At 36.3% G+C, this 26,592-nt stretch overlaps 1 protein-coding gene across 1 annotated transcript in view; it reads left to right on the top strand.

Annotated features, from left to right (window-relative positions):
* Nucleotides 1–26,592, top strand: part of XPR1 (xenotropic and polytropic retrovirus receptor 1) — a 195,376-nt gene that overhangs the window by 117,382 nt on the left and 51,402 nt on the right. Inside the window, exons 4-7 of the mRNA XM_059937461.1 lie at nucleotides 11,208–11,431; nucleotides 13,755–13,904; nucleotides 14,174–14,257; nucleotides 19,435–19,516. Coding sequence (XP_059793444.1) covers nucleotides 11,208–11,431; nucleotides 13,755–13,904; nucleotides 14,174–14,257; nucleotides 19,435–19,516 — 540 coding nt within the window. The remainder of the gene's footprint in view (nucleotides 1–11,207; nucleotides 11,432–13,754; nucleotides 13,905–14,173; nucleotides 14,258–19,434; nucleotides 19,517–26,592) is intronic.

A 26,592-nucleotide genomic window follows, 5' to 3' on the forward strand; every position in this document is an offset into this window, starting at 1 on the left:
TGCCACTCCCCTCCTCCCAAATACCTATAGATATTCTTACCCTTATTTATTTTCCTCCAATATTTGTAGAAAAGATATACCTCTTCAGTCTATGGCAAATTCTATAACTACTGACTGAATTTCAGCTCCTGGAGACCTTGTTCCAGAGATTATTTCCTCTAAGAAAATAACTTTCCTCTAACTTCCCTTTTCACTGGTTTAGTTTCCTTAGCAAGTCACTCCCTTTAAACAGAAAATAAATAAATAAATAAGGCAGCAGGGACTTCCCTGGTGGCGCAGTGGTTAAGAATCTGCCTGCCAATGCAGGGGGACATGGGTTCGAGCCCTGGTCCAGGAAGGTCCCACATGGCGCGGAGCAGCTAAGCCCGTGCGCCGCAACTACTGAGCCTGCACTCTAGAGCCCGCAAGCCACAACTACTGAGCCCGCATGCCACAACTACCGAAGCCTGCGCACCTAGAGCCTGTGCTCCGCAACAAGAAAAGTCACCGCAGTGAAGAGTAACCCCTGCTCGCCACGACTAGAGAAAGCCCGCGCGCAGCACCAAAGACCCAACGTGGCCAAAAATAAATAAATAAATAAATTTTTAAAAAATAAAAAAAAATAAATGGGATCACCTCATCTTGAAAAAAAGGGAAGCAAATATCTTAGCTCTGTGTTCTCCTTCTCATCTTTCATTTATGGCTGGATTTCTTCCTAGGCACAGGAAGTAGTTTATGCAAAGGCACAGAGCTGTGAAAGGGCATAGCGTATATGCACGTCCTTTTCACTATGTTACAAACACCTAGAAGGCAGAGACAAAACAGAAATACTATTTGAAACCATGCAAATGCATAGATTTTCAGCAAGGGAAAAACGTATAGAAGGAATTACAGTGTTCAAGGACAAAAGTAATTTCGACAATTAGGAGGTAAGAGGATGAAGAGGAACCAGCAATGTAGACAGAGGAGAGGGCAGCCATATAATGTAGAATGAGGAAGAGGAGACTGAAAGAGGAAGGCATTTGCAGTGGAAAGAGTATTTCGACTGAGAAAAGTCTACTGGGTATGATCTAAGGTTGTAAATGAGAAATATAAAGGTCAAGTTTATTAGCATTTTTCTTTTACTATGATTGTTCTGGGAAGGATCTCTAAACCCAACTCTAATTGGATAAATTAGATTACAAAAAGTAGATAAAGCTTCTTGATTTACAATGAAAAATAAATATCTGCTCTTAACAATAGATACATACTTTATATATTTTCAGTTAACAGTAAAAAATACATACAAATTATGACCTCATTACACAGATGTGTGTGTTTTATGTGTTTGCATACATCTGTATATGTGTGTATGTGCAATATATTTGATTAAAAATATTTTCTCATGAAACAATACTTATTCTTACTACTTATAATATATTCTATATTCTCTAATTGTTTCTATTTGATTTTTTAAATGCTGATATATGATACACTAAATTGCTTTCATGATCTCATATTGGGTTACAACCCTCAGTTTGCAAAATGGTATTTTAGACTTGGTTACTTTTCAAAGATAATTTTAGGCTTTCTACTATTAAAAATTTGGGGGCTATGATTTAATGACTTCCTTTCTCTGTGTGTATTGGCAGAGCCATTAGGGCATGTCTCTTGATGTCATCAAGGAGTAGATACAAATTGATAGTCTTCAGACTGACTTTTTGCCAGGTCAGGAAATGATGGGTAATATGAAGACATGATTGACAGAAGTAGAATTGGTGCTTGTCCTAGATAGTGTCATTTTTCTCCTTATTTAGCCACCTTCTCCGTGGCAGATTGTCTTGTATACTACAATCCTCAGATACTAGGGCACATGAAGAACTATAAATAATATAGGGGTGAGTTCATCTTATAAACCCTACCTCCACCCAGTTACATCTCACAAATTATTTAATGGTCAGTTAAAAATGGTTATTTTTTAGGTGAGATATAGTATTGCCTGAAACCTTGAAGTACCCCCTGCCCAAATGCTATAAAAGCTAAACAAAACAGAATGAATACTACTAAAATATGGATGTATTTATTTTCATAAAAGTCTATTACCTATCAATTACATTTTGGATTTTTGAACCTTATTATTTTTTTTGAAGACGTTTACCATGTAACCTTCCTTGGCCTCTACGTACTTACTTGTAAAATGAGCAAATTGATTCCCAACCCTCTGGGATTTCACATGTAAGGAGTCAGAAGCTATTTTCAATATTTCACAAAACCTAATGTAAGTTATTTTATTCTTTTTTTATTACGTATTTTTTGGCTAATAAGATATGGGTATTTATTTAGATTTATAGATAAAATCTTCAAACATTTGAAGACCATGGGAAGAGAGGGAAATTTTTTAAAGGAGGTATCCTTTTGGTGATAACATTGCTGATCACTGACCTAGAGTTCTCCCAGGTGTCTTCTCGCACTGAAAATGGTATCAGTCAATACAAACTGAAGGTTGTAGTGCTAGAAACTTTTTTTTATGATGACCAGTAATGTCCTTGTCCATTGGGAGTATAAATTACTTCATGTCACATCTTTCTCTTTTCTCGAACCAGTTTGCTTTCTCCCTCCATTCAAAATACTTGGCTTCTAAGCAGTATCTCTAGGCACCTACATTTTAAAAAAATCTTAGACTACATCTGTTGCTTTTAATATTCCACAATTAAAACAGGCAAGCCCTTTTGATTGGTTGGAGTATTTTAAATATCTAAATGCTTTTTCCTTTGTTTCTAAAGGAAACAATTTCAGGGTTTTTATCTGGCTTGTCCTAATTTTTGACTTCAGTTTTTATGTTAGGAACTCACAACACTGTTATGTGCTTTTCCTTTCTTTACCAAAAAGGAGGGAGGAAAGGAAGGAAATCACAGTAGTGTTATTTATAAGTAGGAAAATAATGGTAATAGAAATAGATTTATTTCTTGGCTGTAAAATATTTTCAGTCTCCATGTAAATGTAAGACCAATTGGATAATAGTTACTCAAAACTATTCTTATTATACAGTTATTCCTATAATCCTATTATACAGTATCTTGCTATATGTTTACTTTTCTTTATTCTTATTGAATTTGAGGCACTGTATAACCACTGAGTATGTGTAATGAAACATAAGAAACTCTCTCACTGAAATACTAAATGTTCATTTCACAAGTGATTATATGTATCTAGTACCCACAATTGTGGCTTAATGGCTAGTTTTGTTCTTTGCTTATTCATGTGTTAAAATGTGGATTAAATATATCTAGTTAAGTAGGGTGACCATAGGTTTGTAATATTGTTTAAAATTCTGTTGTCTTAGCGTTTCTTCCTACATCATTACAACAGAATCAGTTACTTTTTTTTTTTTATTTTTAAAAAGTATTTATTTATTTATTTGGCTGCATCGGGTCTTAGTTGCGGCGTGTGGGATCTTCATTGCGGCATATGGGATCCTCTGCTGTGGTGCCTGGGCTCCTCTCTAGTTGTGGCGTGTGGGCTCCAGAGTGTGCGGGCTCAGTAGTTGTGGCGCGCAGGCACTCTAGTTGTGGCATGCGGGCGGCATGTAGGATCTTAGTTCCCCAACCAGGGATCGAACCCACGTCCCCTGCATTGGAAGGTGGATTCCCAGCCACTGGACCATCAGGGAAGTCCCCAGAATAAGTTACTTAAAAGCTCTTAAAGGATGGGAGGTTAGGGGAAGTTGGGGAAGTGAATTAAAGCAGCTAGAGTGCCTTGCTTTCTTCCTAACACATCTGATGAAAATTAAAATTACAATTATTTACATTCTATGCACAATAAGTGTTGCTTTCTTCATTTTCTTTAAAAAAGTGATTGATAGGCTTCTATTAAAAACAAGCCATGGGGGCTTCCCTGGTGGCGCAGCGGTTGAGAATCTGCCTGCCAATGCAGGGGACACGGGTTCGAGCCCTGGTCCGGGAAGATCCCACATGCCACGGAGCAACTAGGCCCGTGAGCCACAATTACTGAGCCTGCGCGTCTGGAGCCTGTGCTCCGCAACAAGAGAGGCCACGATAGTGAGAGGCCCGCGCACCGCGATGAAGAGTGGCCCCCGCTTGCCGCAACTGGAGAAAGCCCTCGCACAGAAACGAAGACCCAACACAGCCATAAGTAAATAAATAAATAAATAAAATTAAAAAAAAAAAAAAAAACAAGCCATGGGGAACCAACCTTTTCTTTGTCTTTTCTTCTTTCTTTCCTCCTCCTTCCCTCCTAGCTTTTCTTTTCGTTTCTTTCTTTCTAAGACTGAAAGCATGGGCAATGCCCATAGTAATGGGGTAACAGGTTTTTAGGATGGCATCTTCACAAAAAAGCAGACTATCATCTAAGTTAGTGTTCTTTTAAACAATTGTAGGTTGCAACCCAATAAATGACCCACAGGGGTCAGCACATTTTTTAAAGATATGAATAAAATATAGTAGAATGGAAAATATCAGAGTACATCTAATATATTTCTTTACTAATTATATCTTTTAAAAAAAAATTATGATATTTGTTATTGTAGAGTTGTACAACGTACTGTGGAAGCAAACATGAAGAAGCATAAATGGAAACTTTTAAATTTGCCAGATCCTCTTGGAGGAGTGTGTTCAGGAATGGCTGTGTGGGGAGTGGGGAGAGCTGTAGTACGGTGTTCTAGGGCAAGGGGAAACCTATCCAGATGTGTAATGCATTAACGTCCATGACATATTTGGGGGTGAGGAGGATAACGAATAGTCAGCTAAGGCTGGAGTTGTAAGAGAATAAGGAGTGTTACTGATTAGAGAGAAAAGTGGAATGGAAGAATAGGATGCTATTTTCACACATGGAGGTTTTAGACTTAAGTATTTGAGGTTGTCAGAATTTCAGGTAGTAAGAACTCCAGATAAAAGCAGTGCAAAAATTGGACGTAATGCAACAAGATTAACTATCCTGAATCACCTATAATGGGTCAGCATTCTTATAAACTTACTTTGTATTTCAGGTAACAGTGAAATCCATAAATTGAATCAGCAAGATGATAACATTGAAAGACAAACAATAAAAGTATTCTAAGGCATTAACTTTATCAAGAAATATTCTTCAGTTGCATAAACATAATAGCTTTGCTACTTTGAAGATACCTTGTATTTCTAAAATAACTTTTCTCAAAGTAAAAATATGTATACAAATCTCATTAAAACTAAAAAAGATCTTGATAATCTTTTTTTAGCTCTTTGAGGGACACATAGGTACTTTGAAAGTTCTTGAATGGCTATTGGAAATTTTTATCAAATATTTTATTATCAATGTATGAGAGCTTATGGCATTAAGCAAATATTATTAAGATAATAATCTGTTCATATTTAGAGTGACTTGATTCACTGGCATGAATAGAAATTGGAATTTATTGCCAAAATAGGCTGTTTTCATCAGTATTTATAAAATTGCTTAGGAATATTCATTTTTATTTTTTATAACTGTATTTGTAGATTTTCATTCATAGACCAAAATATGTTTTATATACACATTTAATACCTCTTTTTAGGTTCTGTGCTGTTCCATGTATTTGAGCTTTTTGGAGATCTAACTTTAGAAAGCTGAGGTATCATTGCAAAATAGACTTGGACACTTGGTGTCAAAAGCAGTGTTTCTCATCCTTTTTAAACCTGTGCCCCTTTGATAAGTTAAAAAATCTCACATCATAACTGTAGTAATATTGAATTTTTTTTTCAAGTAACATATGCTTTATCCTCAACACTCCCACGTAGGGATTCTCTCTCATTATGCTCTTCTAGACAGTCGTGCCCTTAAGGAAGAGAATCACTAGTTTAAAGAAAGTAGCAAAATACCCTTGAAATTTTTATTTTTCCTTATTTCTACATAGGAACTTGGATTACTAGAGAGAACTCTTTTCCTACATATCCATTCATTCATTCATTCAACAAACATGGATTGAACCTGCTATTGCAAAGATGAAAATGATAGTCCACACAAAAAAAGTGTATGTGAATGTTAATAGCAGCATAATTTGGGCTTCCCTGGTGGCACAGTGGTTGAGAATCTGCCTGCCAATGCAGGGGACACGGGTTCGAGCCCTGGCCTGGGAAGATCCCACATGCCGCGGAGCAACTAGGCCCGTGAGCCACAATTACTGAGCCTGCGCGTCTGGAGCCTGTGCTCCGCAACAAGAGAGGCCGCGATAGTGAGAGGCCCGCGCACCGCGATGAAGAGTGGCCCCCGCTCGCCGCAACTGCAGAAAGCCCTCGCACAGAAACGAAGACCCAACACAGCCAAAAAAAATTTAAATAAATAAATAAACAAATAAATAAATAAGTGGATACATGTATTAAAAAAAAAAAAGTCTTCCCACGAGGTCACATTTGAAAAAAAAAATAGCAGCATAATTTATATAGTAAAAAGACTAAAAACAATCCAAATGTCCATGAACTGATGAATATTTAAACAAAATGTGGTGTATCCATACAGTGAAATACAGTTCATCAGTGAAAGGAACAAACTACCGATACATGCTACAAAATGTATGAACCTCAAAATCATGCTACGTTAAAGAAGCCAGAGAGACACATAAGACTACATATTGTATGATTCCTTTATATAAGGTGTCCAGAAAAGGCAAATCTGTAGACACAGAAAGCAGATCAGTGGTTACCTGGGGGTGGGAGTGAGGATCAACAGCCAGCAGCCATGACAGAAGTGTACGAGGTAATGGAAATGTTCCAAAATTGGATTGTGGTGATGACTGTACAACTCTACAAATTTACTAAAAAATCAGCAAACTTTATGCTTACAGTGGGTGAATTTTATGGTATGTAAAACATACCTGAAAAAAAGATATTAAAAAAAATTGTTCATCATAAAAGATGAGGATTATAGAACCATTGCCCTCAGAGAGCTCACAGTTAGTAAATAAAGGAAACATATAAACAAAGAATTATATGCAGTGTTCTATGTATGCATATATGTAGTCCCATGAGAGCCTTAAGGAGGGAGCTTCAAATTATGACTGAGAGTTGTTAGACAAGAAGAATTTTACATAGAAAATGATATATATGATTAGCCGTGTAAAATGAGTAAGGAGTTTGCCAGATGGAGAAGCTGTTTGTTGACTTATTGCTGGCATACAGGTTCTTTTTCTATCCATTTTTTGGGACTTCTTACATTTTTAATATCCTTGTACTGGAAGATGTAAATAATTACAAAATTTGTGTATTGACAACTCTGGCTAAGGAAGCTAAACAAATAGCAAACTCATGTATTAATGTTTTAACAACAAAAGTTGATCATTCATGCTACTTAGGATATTCTGGCTTTTGGATCTTACTAATTACTGAAGCTTTTAATTAGCATAGTAATTTCTAGTGGACTTTGGATAAATCTTCACATTCTTTCATTATATATGTGTTTGTATTTGTGTATAATATTTTTTCAAATAGCTATTAAGTGGTTGGGACATAAATACTTAAGTTGTTTGAACTTAACTACTTAATAAAAGTGTCTGGTCTATTTTTTGGCCTAGGAGCATCATGAAAAAATTGCTGAGACGTAAAGTGCACTGTGAACCAAGAAGTTCTATACTGTTTTTGATCATGAGGATAATAAGACGAACACATCTGCAATAGAAATGCTTAACTTGTATTTTAAAAAAACCCTAGATTCATTTTCCCTTTGACTTAAATGTGAAATTTGAATATAGGTGAATAGTTCCATTTCTTACAATATGGAAGACTACAAAACACTTAAAAGCTGTATAGCAGTGGTCCCCAACCTTTTTGGCACCAGGGACTGGTTTCACGGAAGACAATTTTTCCGTGGCGCTGGGGTGCAGGGGATGGTTTGGGGATGTTTCAAGCATATTACATTTATTGTGCACTTTATTTCATTATATATTACAACATAATAATAATAGAAATAATTATACAACTCACCATAATGCAGAATCAGTGGGAGCCCTGAGCTTGTTTTCACTTGCCACTCACTGATAGGGTTTTGATATGAGTCTGCAAGCAGTTGATTTATTATGGTCTCTGTTTAGTCAAACCTCTCTGCTAATGGTAATCTGTATTTGCAGTCACTCCGCAACGCTAGCATCACCGCCTCAGCTCCACCTCAGATCATCAGGCATTAGATTCTCATAAGGAGCTTGCAACCTAGATCCCTCACGTGTGTAGTTCACAGTAGGGTTCGCACTCCTATGAGAATCTAATGCCACCGCTGGTCTGACAGGAGGTGCAGCTCAGGCAGTAATGCGAGCGATGGGGAGCAGCTGTAAATACAGATGAAGCTTCGCTGGCTCCCTCGCTGCTCACCTCCTGCTGTGCGGCCCAGTTCCCCGGGGGTTGGGGACTCCTGCTGTATAGGATATGCAAATTTTCAGGTGCAAAATAAAACATATACTTAATATGGCTATAGACATAAAAGAAAGTATCAAAACCATGAGCAAAGAATAAGAGACTATCAAAATTGACCTTTAAAAATAACCAATTAGAAATTTTTAAATGACAATATAATTACTTAAATTAATATCTTAATCAATTAAACTTTAAATTAGTTAGACCTTAAGAGAGAATTTATAAACTGGTAGAGTTGAAATAGTTACTCAGAATGCAGCACAGAGATAGAGAGGAAAATATAAGGTATGTAAAAGACAGAATAAGAAGGTCAAGAAGTGATAGTTGATATCTATGATTTGCTTTTTCCACTACCCATTCCATATTTCCTTTGCCCTCAGCCAGTACCTTAGCTGGTGAGGGTTCTTTACTGGATGGCATAACCGAAACTTTAATTCCTGAAGGGGCTGAATCCTTAGTAATTCTGTCTTTTTTTGATTGCTTTAGTTTTCCATTAACTTCTTTTATTGGTCATGGAAGTACTAGGATGTGTTCCAGGGAGTCTCCTGGATGGCAGACACAATCCTTCTTGCTACTGTTGTGTTATCTATTCCCCTTGGTAATCAGAATCACTTTAACAAGTAAACACCTTCTTTGCCTACTGGTTCAATGGTATGATGAGTCCAGAAAAGGCCAGGTGGCAGTCTCATCTTCCAATTCAACAGAACCATTGTTGTATTCCTATGAGAGAAGCATTTCCCCTTGAGGACTAACCAATAGGCAGAGCTCAAGTTGCAGGTTGAGTGGATTATTAGATATAATAGTGAAAGGAGCCACTCCTACTTCCACCCCTTCTTTCCTAGACTGTGAATTTTGGCTGTGGTTAGGATAGAACCAGATAATGGTCTCAGTACTGCATTCTGAAAGACAGAACCCCAGCCTGTGAGAGTTTTGTCTCCCAACTCATTTCAGTAAGCCTTTATGTTAGGCCAGCTATTTCTAGGTATGTGATAAAACCATTTTATTCCATAGATATGGTCATTGCTTTACCACCATGAAAATGGATAAGGCATTCCAGTTGATAGTGGTGCTAGCAGAAGCATTATAAGCAGGGAAGGCATATCCGTATCAAGAAAGCACTTGTTCCAAAGAGGACAAATCTCTGCCCCCTGCATCTAGTGCATGCAACCTGCCACTAGGTGGTTGGTCAGTTCCAATGAGGAATGGTGTCATTTCTGGGGCTCATTGCTAGTCTCTGCTGCCAGGTAAGTAGCTGCATTATTCGATGCATAGTTTCATACCAGGTGCTAGAGGCTGTGTTGATTTGCACCAGTGATAATACCACATCTAGAATAGCAGCTGCCTTCAGGGTGACCACTTGATTAAGTTTAACAATAATCCACACTCATTCTTCAAGATTCGTCCAACTTCTGCACAGACTAACCAGATGAAGTAAATGGAGATGTGATAGATAACATCATCCCTGGTGGTGGCACTAACCTCTGAAGTTCCCCTAGGGATATGTTTGTGCTTCTGGCTTACTATCTTGATAGGGAGAAATTCCAGAACTTCCACTAGCCCTTCCTCCCCTGGGTCAGAGTCAATGTTGAGATTCCACCAGTAGCCCAGTATTTCTATGCCAGTTATACATTCCAGAACTGGAAATATAATCATAGTATGAGCCTGTGAACCAGCTGGGTCCACTGAGTTAAACCTGGGCTAATATTCCATCTATCACTTGAACAACTGTAAATCTCCATTTTGACTGCTGGACCAAATGGCATTTGGAGTCTTCAGAAATTTGCATCAGTTCAAAGTATGTGGTAGGCATAATTCTAAGGTGCCCTCCAAAATCCCTTCCCCCTGCTATACACATACTTTCTCTCAGTTATTCAATCAAACACTAATCTAGGTGCTGCTATAAAGGATTTTGCAGGTATAATTAAGGTCTCAAATCAGTTGACTTTAAGAAAGTGAGATTATTCCAGGTAAGCCTGACTTATTCATGTGAGCCCTTAAAAGGGAATGAGCTATTCATGAGGAGAGAGATTCAAAGCATAAATACTCACAAGGTTGTACAACCATCACCACTATCTAATTCCAGAACATTCATCACCCCAAAAAGACCCTGTACCCATTAGCAGTCACTCCCCGTTCCTCCCTCCCCCCAGGCCCTGCCAACCACTAATCTACTTTCTTTCTCTGTGGACTTGTCTGTTCTAGACATTTCGTATAAATGGAATCACACAATTTTGTGGCATTTTATGTCTGGCGTCTTTCACTTAGAGCATTATATCTTCAATATTTATCCATGTTGTAGCATGTATCAATACTTCATTCTTTTTTTATGGCTGAACAATATTCCATTGTACATATATACCATATTTTGCTTATCCATTCATCAGTTAATGGACATTGGGTTTGTTTCCACTTTTTTGACTATTATGAGTCCCAGTTTGTGTATGTGTACAGGTTTTTGTGTGCATGTATATTTTCAGTTTTCTTGGTTTTATATACCTAGGAGTGGAATTGCTGGATCGTAAGGTAACTCTATGTTTAACTTTTTGAGAACTGCCAGACTGTTTTCCAAATTACAGTGCGGCTGTACCATTTTGTATTCTCACTCTTCATGGCTTTTAAATTCTGTGTCTTCAATCTTCATCTGTAAAAAGAAAGGGTACGCTTGAGGTTTTGCTGGGGGGAAGTGTGGGGTAGAATGAAAGGAGGGTATTACACTGAAACATGTTTTTCCTATCTAGTTCTAAATGTTAAATGTAGCATTTTTTTCCCTAGAAATTTTAGGGAAACAGACTAATTAGTAAAAATTCAGACTTCAGTGAGAACTTTTACCAGCTTTTTTATCTTGATGATTTGACAGTTCTGTTTTACTTCTTATAGAAAAGCTCGCAGAGGCTCAGCGCAGGTTTGCTACACTTCAGAATGAACTTCAGTCATCACTGGATGCGCAGAAAGAAAGCACTGGTGTTACTACACTGCGACAACGCAGAAAGCCAGTCTTCCACCTGTCCCATGAGGAACGTGTCCAACATAGGAATCTTAAAGACCTTAAACTGGCCTTCAGCGAGTTCTACCTCAGTCTTATCCTGCTGCAGAACTATCAGGTACTTCAGTTCTTACCGTGGAGGATAGAACCTTTAAATGATTGAGAAATTATAGTAAGTGGAATTACCTTGAGCTTAATACTAATGGGTCAATCCAAAAAGGGAAATTCTTAGCATGTCATTATTGTTTCTGTTCTTATTGGGATTTCAAATGTTCTTATTGGCTAAAAATCAGGTTATCAGAGATGGTAAAATAATGTTAACAAGACTTCTGTTTTTGAAGATCAGTTTTCCAAAACCTTTTTGTACAGTATTCAGGAGTAGCCCTTGACTCAAAGAGTAATAGTTTGCTTCCTATTTTTAGAGGCATCTCTAAGCAATGAGTAGAAATAAGAAATAATATATGTCTACCCAACCACTGCTGGCTGTGTAAGAACTTTTATATTACACCTACAGCAAAATTTCCGTGAAAGCAGCTGTATAGTTAACTTTCCTGCAACTAACACTAATAGTGTAAAAGATACTGACTTTTCAACTTTCTACTTTCAGTTTTGTTATCCACAGGCTGCAATATGACTGTATTTAAAACAAAAACAAAAAAAAACTTGCGAAAGAAAAGAAATTTTAAAACCCAACCTAAGAAGTTGAACTACCATGTATGCTAAATTATGGAAATGCTTGGCATTTATTCATTTGTAATTCTTTATAGATTTGTTCACATAGTTAAATCTATAAAGAATATATTGAAAAACAGATTATTCGTTAAATAATAAACATTTAAATAGGCAAAAGCATCTCCCTAATCTTTAAAGAGACCTTATGTGCTATTATTTTTCCATTTTATTCTTTTGATTATTACTTCTAATCTGGTTAAGATCATCACAGGATCATACACTATATAAAAACTAGAGGTTATACAATACAAGTATTACCATGGGTAAATATTGGAATTTTAAAATAAAAAGTAATTATAGTGTCGTATCTGTAGTAATCTAAGTTTAATGCATGTACTTATTTCCATTTTTCCCTTTCATAATTCTGCTTTCTTTTTTGGTGATTTAATATTTTAACATTCAAAGAAGAACTCAGAAAATAACTTTAGAAGAATAGGAAAGTAATTATATAAGATATATATATGATGGGAAATTCCTTTCCTTTGAAATTTATCCATAGCTTTATAAATTATCTTTAAAAAGAAACAAAAATGTGTTTCTTCTTGCTTATAGTGATATAAAATATTAACATTTCATATTTTATTAATTATGCTTATGCATTACAGGGAAATACCCTTGTTAAATTTTACTTTATTAACTTTGCCAGAAGTTTTTGTTTTGGGTCATTATAAAAAGCTTCTTGAAAATAATTGTTAATTATAAAAGTTCTGATCTGTCCTTCATCCTTTGAGACTTTCTATCCAGTAAGAATACATTTATTTTGCAAATGATGAGAAAGGAAAATGAATTGAAAGCAGTCTCCAAATCATGGTGTATACACCCAAGGAGAGTTTAAGATGATCCATTAAAGTATGAAAAAAAATATTAACAAACAGGCAAGCAAGCAAAACCTAATTTGGAGTGACTGCTCAATTTTTTTTTTTTTTAACTGATGGGAATATATGATCAGCAAATTTGGGAGACCTCTGATTTAAAGAACCTTGCAAATCCACAATTTCGTGCTTTTTTGTCTGTTGATTAAAGAACAACAGGATTTGAGAATATAGAAAAGTATAGTATTTTGATATTGTAGAAATGGAGGAAAAGTACAAGCTCCTACCCGTTATCAGCAAAACCCTGTAAGTATGATCACTTCTTCTTTTTCCACTGACTCTTTGCACACCCATCCCCAAACAGAATGGATGGAAACAAAATAAAAGTTAAGAAAAATAGATGAGTATCCATTTTCTGTGCTTGTTCGTACATGCTTGCATAGCAGGGGGAAATACATAGCTATACCAGGCCTGCAAAAAGCAAAGAACTAATAAATGTATTCAGTTCATGATAAATCCAGAGTATTTTCTGAATATATTCTTTTGATCAAAGAAGCAAAATAACATAAATTAGCTATTTTGAAAACAGCTGTACATAGGAAAATGGAAATAAAAATGTTTTGAGTTTAGGACGTCCATTAATTTACATGAAATAGAAATAATAGGGTTCATAATCCAGAGTTTCTTTGTATTACTGATAGCATACTACCTTGAAATGAATAAATGAAATAAGAAAGAAGAGTCTTATCTTTTTATAGTACATGCTTTTATGAAAGCATTGCCATTTCCCTTGGTACTCAATCTTCAGTGAACTCAGTCAACACAAAGTGCTTGTTATTTTTCATCTTCTCTCATGGTGGTGGAAATTATAGTAGTGTTTCTCATTTCTTTCTGTAGAATCTGAATTTTACAGGGTTCCGAAAAATCCTTAAAAAGCATGACAAGATCCTGGAAACATCTCGTGGAGCAGATTGGCGAGTGGCTCATGTAGAAGTAGCCCCATTTTATACATGCAAGAAAATCAACCAGCTCATCTCTGAAACTGAGGTATGGGAATCTCACTTATATACCACATATTTTCAATAACGTTAATGTCTTATTTTTAATGAAATAATTCCTCATTTTTATTCTCCTTTTGTTATTAGTTGCTTGCTTTAAATACATATATTCTTACTCATGATTTTTTCTTTTGTTTTATTCAGTATATATTAACCAGGGGGTTATCAGAATACCATATGTATAAATGGTTCAGAATTATTTATGCAATACTCAAGTTCAGTATAACCTGCGTCAAAAGTTAACAATGTGTCTTTTAGGCTGTAGTGACCAATGAACTTGAAGATGGTGACAGACAAAAAGCTATGAAGCGTTTACGTGTTCCCCCTTTGGGAGCTGCTCAGGTTCGTATTTGTTTCCAGTTGTTTGGTTGGTTCGTTTTACCTGTTTAATAATCAACATGATCTGTTAGCTGATAAAATATACTAGTTTCATTACTTTAAAAAATGTTTCAGCCAAAGTTTATAAGTATTTATTACTATTGCTATTTTCACTTTAAAAAATTAGTTGCCAGACAGATCTCACTTCATAATAAATTGTAATGTCTTCCCACCTTTCTCTTCTTATCTTATACTACTTCTCTTGTTTATTCTTACTGACATGCTAACTTGGTCAGACCAAATGATTAAGATGAGATATTTATCTGATGATATGGGAGTGGGAGGGCTTCAGATAGTCTGGGCTACTACATACTTTCCTCTAAAATGCAATTGTTGTGCCTAAAAAAGCATTTATTAAATGATATCTACATAGTAGTTATACCAAAAGACATTTAAGTGATATCTTCTGTGTCATAAACTAAATCTCAGTAAATTTAAAAGGATTTAAATCATAGAAAATATGTTCTGTGACCAGAATGGAATGGAAATCAATAACAGAAAGATCTTCCTCATCCCAATAAAAGGTATTTATGAAAAACCTAAAACTAATATCATACTTAATGATGAAACACTGAATGCTTTCTCCCTAACTAGGGACAAAAAAGTGTATTCACTCTTAACCACTTCTATTCAGCATTGTACTGGAGATTATGGCCAGTGTAGTAAGGTAAGAAAAAGAAATAAAAGGCATTTAGATTAGAAACAAAGAAGTAAAACTGGTGGGGTTTGTTTCGTTTGTTTTTTTTTTTTTTTTTGCCGATGACATGATGACCTATTTAGAAAATCCAGTGACTCTATAGAATAGCTACTAGAGCTAATTAGTGAGTTTATTAGCAAGGTTGCAGAATACAAGATCAATACATAGATATTTAGGGTTAAATCTGACAAAAGATGTGCAATACTTTTACATTGAAAACTATAAAACATTATTGAGAGAAATTAAAGAAGACAGATACATGAGAGAAGTTAGAAAACCCAGTATTTTTAAAATATCATTTCTTCCTAAATGGATTCATAGATACAACACAAACTAACTCAAAATCTCAACAGGGCTTTTAAAAAATAATTATTAAGCATATTTTTAAATTTATATGAAAGTACAAAGGACCAAGAATAGCCAGAACAACTTTGGAACAACTAAGTTGAAGGATTAACACTGTGTGGTATCAATCTTATTAAAACTACAGTAATCAAGACAGTGTGTTATTAGTGTCAGGATAGGCAGATAGATTAATGGAACAGAATAGAGAATCCAAAAATAGACCAATAAATATGTGAACAATTAATTTGCAATAAATATGCAAAGGCAGTTCACTGGAGAAAGGATAGTCTTTTCAACAAATGGGGCTGGAGCAATTGGCTTTCATATGCCAAAAAAAAAAAAAACAAACCCACAACTTCCATACATTCTTCATACCATGTACAGAAATTAATTTTACATTTATCATTGACCTAAATGAAAACCTAAAACTACAAATTTTTGAAGAAAATATAGGAGAAAGTCCTGGTGACTTTGGGTTATGCAAAGATTTTTTAGAAATGACACCAAAAGCACTTCACCAAGATTAAAAACTCCTGCTCTTCAAAAGACAATGTTAAGAGAATGAAAAGCAACAGACTAGGAGAAAATATTTTAAAAATATATCTCTGGGGGCTTCCCTGGTGGCGCAGTGGTTGAGAGTCCGCCTGCCAATGCAGGGGACACAGGTTCGAGCCCTGGTCTGGGAAGATCCCACATGCCGCGGAGCAACTAGGCCCGTGAGCCACAACTACTGAGCCTGCGCGTCTGGAGCCTGTGCTCCGCAACGAGAGAGGCCGCGACAGTGAGAGGCCCGCGCACCACGATGAAGAGTGGCCCCCGCTTGCCGCAACTAGAGAAAGCCCTCGCACAGAAACGAAAGACCCAAGACAGCCAAAAAAAAATATATCTGATAAAAGACTTGTACCCAGAACATATAAAGAACTCTAGTACTCAATAATAAGAAAACAAACAACCCAACTTAAAAATGGGCAAAAGATCTTAATCAAAGATGTCTGGGTGGTAGATAAGTATGTGAATAGATGCTTAGTATCATTAGTAGGGAAATGCAAATTAAAACCGCAATGGGATAACACACACCTATTAGGATGACTGAAATTAAAAAGATTGACGTACTAAACCTTGAAGGACCAAGAACTCTGATATTGTATATGCTGCTGGTGGAGTATAAAATGATATAACCACATTGGAAAATAATTTGGCAGTTTCTTAAAAAGTTAAACCTTCACCTGCAATAAGATCTAGCCATTACACTCCTTGGTATTTACCCAAGACAAATGAAGCATATGTTCATATAAAGACAAACGTTCATAGCAGCTTTATTCATAATAGCCTAGAACTGGTAACAACCCAAATGTCTATCAGTAGGTAAATAGGTAAACAATGTGGTATATCCATACAATGGAATACTACTCAGCAATAAAAAGAATAAACCTTGATATATGGAACAATATGATGCATCTCGAAATAATTATTCTGAAAAAATAAGCCAGACCAAAAAAGAATATATACATTATGGTTTTGTTTACCTAAAACTCTGGAAAATGCCAACTAACATATAGCAGCAGAAAGCAGGTTTTTTTAAGAAATTCACGGTCTTTTATTTATTTATTTATTTATTTATGACTGTGTTGGGTCTTCGTTTCTGTGCGAGGGCTTTCTCTAGTTGTGGCAAGTGGGGACCACTCTTCATCGCGGTGCACGGGCCTCTCACCATCGCGGCCTCTCTTGTTGCGGAGCACAGGCTCCAGACGCGCAGGCTCAGTAATTGTGGCTCACGGGCCCAGTTGCTCCGTGGCATGTGGGATCTTCCCAGACCAGGGCTTGAACCCGTGTCCCCTGCATTGGCAGGCAGATTCTCAACCACTGCGCCACCAGGGAAGCCCAGAAAGCAGGTTTGCAGTTGCCTGGAGGTGGGATGGGATGTGGTAAGAGGAAAAGAATTACAGAAGGGCAAGAGGAAACTCTTGGGGATGATAGACAATGTTCATTGCCTTGGTTATGGTGATAGTTTCATAGGCGTTTACATATGTCAAAATATCAGATCTTGTACACCTTAAATATGTACAGTTTATTGTATGTCAATTTAGTCAGAAAAACAGTTAAAAAAAAAACACAGGCATATTATAGTCACACTGCTTGAAAATTAAAGAAAAATCTTAAAAGCATCCAGAGAGGAAAGACACAAATTGTATAATTTAAATATGTGCAGTTCATTGTATGTCAGTTATATTTCAATAAAGCTGTTAAAAATAAGGAAATTAATTTTGAAAAATTAAGTCTTTAGGACTGCATGTAGAAGGGATAGAGCCAAAGAAACATGGAAATGGTTATCTCTGGTGAGGAGGGAAGGATTTTGGATCTGGAAGGGATAAGGATTTCAAAGTAATGGAAATGTGCTCTCCTAAAGATGGGTGATAGGTTTAGGTACCTTTTATTATTGTCTCTAATAGCCCAAATACATTATTTATATGTATATGTGTGTGTGTATGTACACACACACATCCTTTTGTAAATATAATAAATTACACAATTTAAAACTTTGTTTTGGGACTTCCCTGGTGGCGCAGTGGTTGAGAGTCTGCCTGCTGATGCAGGGGACACGGGTTCAAGCCCTGGTCTGGGAGGATCCCACATGCCGCGGAGCAACTGGGCCGGTGAGCCACAACTACTGAGCCTGCGCGTCTGGAGCTGTGCTCCGCAACGAGAGGCCGCAACAGCGAGAGGCCCGCGCACCGCAATGAAGAGTGGCCCCCGCTCGCCACAACTGGAGAAAGCCCTTTCACAGAAACGAAGACCCAACACAGCCAAAAATAAATAAATAAATTTATTAAAAAAAAAAAAATTTGTTTTGAAAAAGACGGATGACCATCTTCCTTCTGAATGCTTTCAGTCCTAAACTAACATACAGTTATATATTACTGATGAATAATAAGTAAGTCAGAGGAAGTCTCAGTGTTTTTTTTCATTTAAAGGTTTTTAGAAAACATTTGAAGAATCTCAAATGTAATATCACCTCTAACAGTTTCTTTTATAACATTCATAGCAAATATTTAAATCGATAAGATCATCTCTCCATGTTTCTTATCTATTTATGTTTAAAGTATCAGGCACTTTATTTTAGAAAGCAGTAGATTTCTTTTTATTATTTTCTAAATTTAAAATTACATTTATAATAGAGAAAAATAATTTTTGCATGTACACATCCTGGAGATTTTTTTTTTTTATTTTTTTAGTTTTTTGGCTGCATTGGGTCTTTGTTGCTGCACGTGGGCTTTCTCCAGTTGGGGCGATCAGGGGCTATTCTTCATTGCGGTGTGTGGGCTTCTTATTACGGTGGTTTCTCTTGTTGCGGAACACGGGCTCTAAGCGTGTGGGCTTCAGTAGTTGCAGCACGTGGGCTCAGTAGTTGGGGCATGCAGGCCCTAGGGGGTGTGGGCTTCAGTAGTTGTGGTGTGAGGGCTCTAGAGCACAGGCTCAGTAGTTGTGGCGCATGGGCTTAGTTGCTCCACGGCACGTGGATTCTTCCCAGACCAGGGCTCAAACCCGTGTCCCCTGCATTGGCAGGCGGATTCTTAACACTGTGCCACCAGGAAAGCCCCCATCCTGGAGATTCTGACATGAGTGTATGTTTAAAAATTCACTTTAAGTTACTCCAATATAATACTGTAAGTACTCAAAAAATGAGTATTCTTATTTTTATCGTTGTCTCTAATTATATAGTACCAAATAATGTGAACTCTAATTGAGTAATACTGACTTACAAAATTTAAATATGTACACACTGTAAAAGTGAAATTGCACTTAAATCTCTCCTATAAGAAAACTCAGTATATATGTAATTTGATGCCTGAGATTGTAATTCTCTTTATTTAGTGACTCAGATTTCTATAAAATAATTAGAATAAACTGGCAACTCAATTCTAGTATTATTGGATAATGAAGGATGATTCTCTGGTCCAGATTTATAAAAATTCAGATCATAAAATATGTTTGTTTTCATGGTAGAACTTTGAGGCTTATAGTGCTAATTTATTACACTGTATACTAAATGTATTCAATATTTTGCCCTTTACTCAAAATGCTGTTTTTCTGTCCACAGCCTGCACCAGCATGGACTACTTTTAGAGTTGGCCTATTTTGTGGAATATTCATTGTACTGAATATTACCCTTGTGCTTGCCGGTGAGTAGTTTAAATTTTGAATTAAATTATTACTAATCTGCTTATGTCATATTCTGTCCCTCTCCCAAAGTTACTACCAAACTACCAAAGCTACTGAAAGAGAAATCTGTCAGGGCTAAGTTTTTTGTTTTTATAAATGATGGGAGGGTGGGTGTTGGTTATTTTGGTTTGTTTTCCCCTTTGGATATAATTATCCCTTTAAACATTGCTAGACTGTGACTCCTTATTCTCTATCATTTTCAGCGTTTAGTTATCAATAACCTCAGCTCCCTTGATCAGAGATGAGAGTAAATAAGATTTTACAAAATTTGTGCACTAAGCTCATTTACTTTGCTTTTTGGAGACTCTCTCACATCCTTTCCAGAACCTATTTACAATTACTTTGCATATAATTTAAAGAAAATTAGTTATATAATATTCTATTCTATAGCAGTTAAAAATTATAAAGAGGTAGGAGGAATTGCTAGAAACAAGTGCATTCCCAACATCAAGAAATGATGTAAGAACAAGGGAGGCATAATCTTACTAAACCTCCCAACAGAATTTGACTTACCTCTCAGCAGCATTTTGACATTGTGGATCATTCCTTCTTGAAACTCTTCAGTTGATTTTGCTGGGAAAACTACGCTCTGCTGGTTTTCTTATTAAACTTGGCTGGTAGTTTTTTCCCAGACTCCTTTCTAGCTATTCTTTTCTTTTGGCATCTAAATGTTGGGGAGTACCAGTGGGTTCAGTCCTCAGATCTTTCTCTGTCTACATTCATTTCCTAGCTAGGCAGTCTTATTGAAGCCTACGGCTATAAATATCATCTATATGCTAATAACTCCCAAATTATATACTGTTTCCTCTGAATGATATCTAATTGGATACTTATATGTCTAATAGGCATCTTAAACTTACATGGACAAATTTTTTTTATCACTAAATATGCTTTCTCTTCTGTATAGCTTCACCTCTCATCAGTTTCTCAGGCCAGAAACCTTTAGCCTCTCTTTTCCCTCATACCTCATCTCCAGTCCATCAGCAAGTTCTGTTGCTCTGTCTTCAAAATATGCTCTGAATCTGACCACCTCCACCAGTGCTATCCTTGTCTAAGCAACCATTTCTTGCTTAGTACACTGCAGCAGCCTCCTGAATTTGTCTCCATACAACCACTCTTGCCTCTCTACAGTCACCAGTGTCTTTTTGATGCAAGTTAGATCATGTCACTCTCCTCTTCAAAATCCATTAAATGGCTTCTCTTACAATAAAATGGAAAATTCCTACCATGGTGTGCAAGATCTCATCCCTTTGGGCCTTTCTAACTTCATATTCTGTCATCCCCCCCACACTCAGTTTCACTTGGTTTCACTGTTTCCATCCACATTTGTTTTGTTACTATTCCTTGAACACACCAAGCTCATTTCCATCTATGAGCCCTTTCAATTGCCTAAAAGGCCCTTCCCCAAGATGTCTACATAGCTTACTCCCTCACTTCATGTAGTCTCTACTCAAATGCCACCTCCTTAGTAAGGCCTTCCCTGATCAGCCTACCCTAAAATAGCCTGTTCTATCCCTTTAGCCTACATTAGTTTTCTTTGGAGCACTTGTGACATATTTTGTTTCTTATTATCTGCTTTCCCATTGGAATATAAATTCCTTAATGCCTTGGCTTTTGTCTCTCCTGTTCACCATTGTATCTCCAGCACCTAAAACATTGCCTGGGATATAGCAGGGTTCAAAAAATGTTGGTTGAAGTTTGAATGGATGGAAGAGAAGGACAGAGATGAAATTAAATGATATACAGAAAGCACACAAACAGCAAAAAAACACAAATCTCAAAGATTCTTGAATTTGAGGACTTTTACTTTAAGGGCAGATAATCCTGGTATACCTCAAGAGTCTGTGTACTTGGGGCTTCCCTGGTGGTGCAGTGGTTAAGAATTTGCCTGCCAATATAGGGGACACGGGTTCAAGCCCTGGTCTGGGAGGATCCCACATGCCGCGGAGCATCTAAGCCCGTGCGCCACAACTACTGAGCCTGCGCTCTAGAGCCCGCGAGCCACAGCTGCTGAGCCCGCGTGCCACAACTACTGAAGCCCGCATGCCTACAGCACGTGCTCCACAAGAGAAGCCACCGCAATGAGAAGCCCTTGCACCTCAACAAAGAGTAGACCCCGCTCGCCGCAACTAGAGAAAGCCTGCACGCAGCAATGAAGACCCAATGCAGCCAAAAATAAATAAAAATAAAAATAAATAAATTCATTTAAAAAAAAAAGAGTCTGTGTACTTGTGCTTATAATAACTGTGAGTCATTAATAAAGGATTAAATTCTGTTCAGTGAAGTCTGCACAGAAAATGACTTAGAAATAGATGTTATTGTATAAATATCCATTATAATCTGTTTTGGACTTTTAGTAATTATAATGCTGCCTGAACAAGGAAGGTTTATATCACTGTCACACTTAAACTATTCTCGATTCCAGGGTCTATGTGTTTTTCATTTTTGTATTTCAAGTTCCTAACGCAGTGCCAGACACATAGATGTTCAAGAAATAATTTACTGAATTCATTATTCCTCATAAACATTCTTCTTAATTAAGATTGTCAAATTGCATATTACGAAATTATAGCCCAAGTTGTAATGGCTTTTAGATAGTGTGTGAACTTTACCTATTAACAGTGTGTTTTCATTTGTATGTTTAGAGTTCTCCTTCCCACCAATTTTACTAAAAATTAACTCTATTATTGTCTACTGTAAGCTCATGTTTTAATATTGGTATAATTTATGTTCATATTTAAATCTAGCTCTGTGTCTTCAGGGATGAATGCAGTTTACTTATATAGAATGCATGGATATACTACAATAAAAAGCCTAGCCCTAGATTATCCAGCTAGCTGTTATGGAAAGAATACTGACTTACCTCCAAAAGGCCTTGCCTGGTTGCAGTCCCAGCTCAACTGTTTCTTAATTGTTTTGGCTTTAAAGACATGACTTAACTTCTCTGAAACAATTTCCTCATTTGTTAAATGAGCTTAATACCTTAAAAGAACAGGGTTGTATTAGAATTCATTCAACAAGTAAATTTTATGTATCTGTGATTATGCTTGATAATCTTGAGTCTTAAGATAGATAAGAGAATTCCTTTCCTTATGAAGCTTATTGTTACACGAAGGAGATTAAGATATATTAAAACAATAATAATACACTACAAAATAGAAGTGTTTTCTAAGCAGGTCAAGAGAACAAGTGATTACTTTCAAATGAGAGCATCAGGGAAGACCTTACTCATCTGTGTGTGAAACTTTTTTCTTTTCTTTCCAAGATGAGCATGGTGTTATCATCATCACCATCATTAAGTAAGACATAAGAATAGATAAATAAACTTCATTCTTTTTATGTGAATGAATTGAAGTTTTCTTAAATTCAGGGGCAAGTTGGGGTTTTGTTTTCTTTCGTATGTATAGCCTACGTTTTTGTGAGACGGTCTGATTTATTTTCTAATGTGGGTGCTTTATACATTTAGTGTTGTGCATTTATGTTCTCTCACCTCAGAACCCGTCTTTGTTTAATCTTTGTGTGTCTACGGGGGAGGCAGGGTAAATACAGTTAAAGCCAGCTGTCTATCCTTATTTATCTCCCAGTGGTTGCATTAACGATAAGAGTTGAAAATTGAGAGAGAAACACAGCAGTAGTAACGCATGTACAAGCATGATTCTTTTTTTCAAACATTCACATAAAAAAAATAATGTACATAATTGCTATGGTTTCTCAAGGGGACATGACCTGATATTTAATAATTTGTCTGAAATTCACATATTCCAGATATTTAGTGTTATGAAGATGAAAAGCTACCTGTTCAGATTTTTTAAAACTTGTTCTTATAGTTTCCTAGTAACCTGTACTTAATTGATATAATAATAATATATCATATTTCACTTCCTGGTTTGACAAAGACCAGAGTTTGACCATTTAAACTGCATATAAGGGAATCCTTCTACATTGTTGGTGGGAATGTAAATTGGTACAGCCACTATGGAGAACAGTATGGAGGTTCCTTAAAAACTGAAAATAGAGCTACCATATGATCCAGCAATCCCACTCCTGGGCATATACACAGAGAAAACCATAATTAGAAAAGATACATGCACCCCAATGTTCATTGCAGCACTGTTTACAATAGCCAGGACATGGAAGCAACCTAATGTCCATCAACAGAGGAATGGATAAAGAAGATGTGGTACATATATATACAATGGAATATTACTCAGCCATAAAAAAGAATGAAATAATGCCATTTGCAATAACATGGATGGACCTAGAGATTGTCATACTGAGTGAAGTAAGTCAGACAGAGAAGGACAAATATCGTATGATATTGCTTATATGTGAAATCTAAAAAATTGGTACAAATGAACTTATTTACAGAACAGAAATAGAGTTACAGATGTAGAAAACAATCTTATGGTTACCGGGGGGATTGACATGTACACACTACTATATATAAAATAGATAGCTAATAAGTACCTACTGTATAGAACAGGAAACTCTACTCAGTACTCTGTAATGACCTATATGGGAAAAGAATCTAAAAAAGAGTGGATATGTGTATATGTATAACTGATTCACTTTGCTGTACAGCAGAAAGTAACACAACATTGTAAATCAACTATACTCCATTAAAAATTTTTTTAAAAAGTGCGTATAAGAGTGTGAAATAACAAGCACTCATACACTAGTGGTAAAGTATTAATTGTTGCAGTCTCTTTAGAGGATAATTTGGCAGCATATGTAAAAAATTTTTAATACAATCACTTTGATTAAGCAATTTTATTTCTAGAAGTTTATCGTATAAACATACTTGTACATGGGTGCAAAGACATATATGAAAGGGGGGTATTCACCGCTATTTTGTTTATAATAGCAAAATCCTAGGAACGGCTCAAATGTCTATCAGTTAGGAACTGTTTAAGAAAATAAATGATATTACCTCTATACAATGGCATACCATGAAGATATGAAAGTGAATGAGTAGAAATGGGTATAGTACTTTGGAGAACTGTTTGGTAGTATCTACCAAAACTGAATGTAACTATGCTGTGTTGTTTCTGCCTTTTGGCTAATGTGAGTTTTGCTGCTGTGAACATGCATATACATGGATTTGTTTGGGTACCCGTTTTCAGTTTTTTCAGATATATACCTAGGAGTGGAATTGCTTAATTATATGATAATGCTTTTTAACCTTCTGAGGTTCCACAAAATTGTTTTCTACAGAGGCTCCACCATTTTCTGTTTCCACCAGCAATTTATGAGGGTTCCGTTTTCTCCACATTCTCATCAACACTTGTGATTTCCCTTTTTTTTTTTCTTAATTATAGCCATCCTAGTGGGTTTGAAGTAGTATCTTGTTATGGTTTTGATTTGCATTTTTCTAATGACATTGAGTATCTTTTCATGTGCTTATTGGCTATTTGTCTATTTTCTTTGGAAAAATGTCTATCCAAGTCTCTGCCCATTTCTAAATTGAGTTGTCTTCTTATTGCTAAGTTACTAGAGTTCTTTATATATTCTGGATACTAGACCCTTATCAGATATATAATTTGCAAATATTTTCTCCCATTCTATAGATTGTCATTTTACTTTCTTGATAATGTCCTTTGATGCACAAAATTTTTTAACTTGGTGAAATCCAGTTTATCTGTTTTTGTTGTTGTGTTATTCATGCTTTTGGTGTCATATCTAAGACTTCCATTGCCAAATCCAAGGTCCTGAAGGTTTACCCTTATATTTTCTTCTAAGAGTTATGGTTTTAGCTCTTATATTTAGCTCATTGATCCATTTTGAACTACTTTTTATACATGCTGTGAAGTATGGATTCAGCTTCATTCTTTTGCGTGTGAGTATCCAAATGTCTCAGCACCATTTGTTGAAGAGAATATTCCTTTTCATTGAATAGTCTTGGTTCTCTTATTGAAAATCAATCAGCCATAGATGTATAAATTTATTTCTGAGCTCTCAATCTATTCCATTTGTCTATATGTCTTTTTTTATGCCAGTACCACACTATTTTGTAGTACAATTTGAAATCATGAATTGTGAGTTCTCCAACTTTGTTCTTTTTTGAATATTGTTTTGGCTATCTGGGGCCTCTTACAATTCCATATGAATTTGAGTATCGATTTGACATTTCTGCAAAAAAAAGGCCATTAGAATTTTTATATGGATTGTATTGAATCTGTAGAATACTTTGGGTAACATTGCCATTTGAACAAGTCTTCCAATCCATGAACATGGGATTTCTTTCAGCAGTGTTTTGTAGTTTTCAATGTACAAGTCTTTCACCTCCTTGGTTAGATTTATTCCTTGGTGTTCTATTCTTTTGTTTGCTATTGTAATTGGAATTGTTTTCTTAATTTCATTTCAGATTGTTCATTGGTGGTTTATATAAGGACAGCTGAATCTTGTGTGTTGATCTTTTTTTTTTTGGCTGCGTTGGGTCTTCATTGCTACGTGCGGGCTTTCTCTAGGTGCGGCGAGCGGGGGCTACTCTTTGAGTGGGGGCTACTCTTCGTTGCAATGCTCGGGCTTCTCATTGTGGTGGCTTCTCTTATTGCGGAGCACAGGCTCTAGGCGTGCGGGCTTCAATAGTTGTGGCACATGGGCTCAGTAGTTGTGGCTCACAGGCTCTAGAGCACAGGCTCAGTAGTTGTGGCACACAGGCTTAGTTGCTCCATGGCATGTGGGATCTTCCTGGACCAGGGCTCGAACGCGTGTCCCCTGCATTGGCAGACAGATTCTTAACCACTGCACCACCAGGGAAGTCCCTGTGTGTTGATCTTGTACTCTGCAACTTTGTTGACTTTATAAGCTCTAGTAGTTTAATTGTGTATTCTTTGGGATTTATACTTATTATTTTTGTTTCCTGACTGTTGTAATATATATGTAGTCTTTGGTTGGGAATCAGGATGTAAAACCATGTATATATATTTTTATTTTCAACCTCCTAACTAATCTTCTTGCTACCGTACTTGTTCCTTTGCAGTCTGTTCTTCACATGACAGCTAGAGTAGTCCTTTAAAATTATTAATCTGGTCAT

Source organism: Balaenoptera ricei, chromosome 1, assembly GCF_028023285.1.
Source record: "Balaenoptera ricei isolate mBalRic1 chromosome 1, mBalRic1.hap2, whole genome shotgun sequence".
NCBI lineage: Eukaryota > Metazoa > Chordata > Mammalia > Artiodactyla > Balaenopteridae > Balaenoptera > Balaenoptera ricei.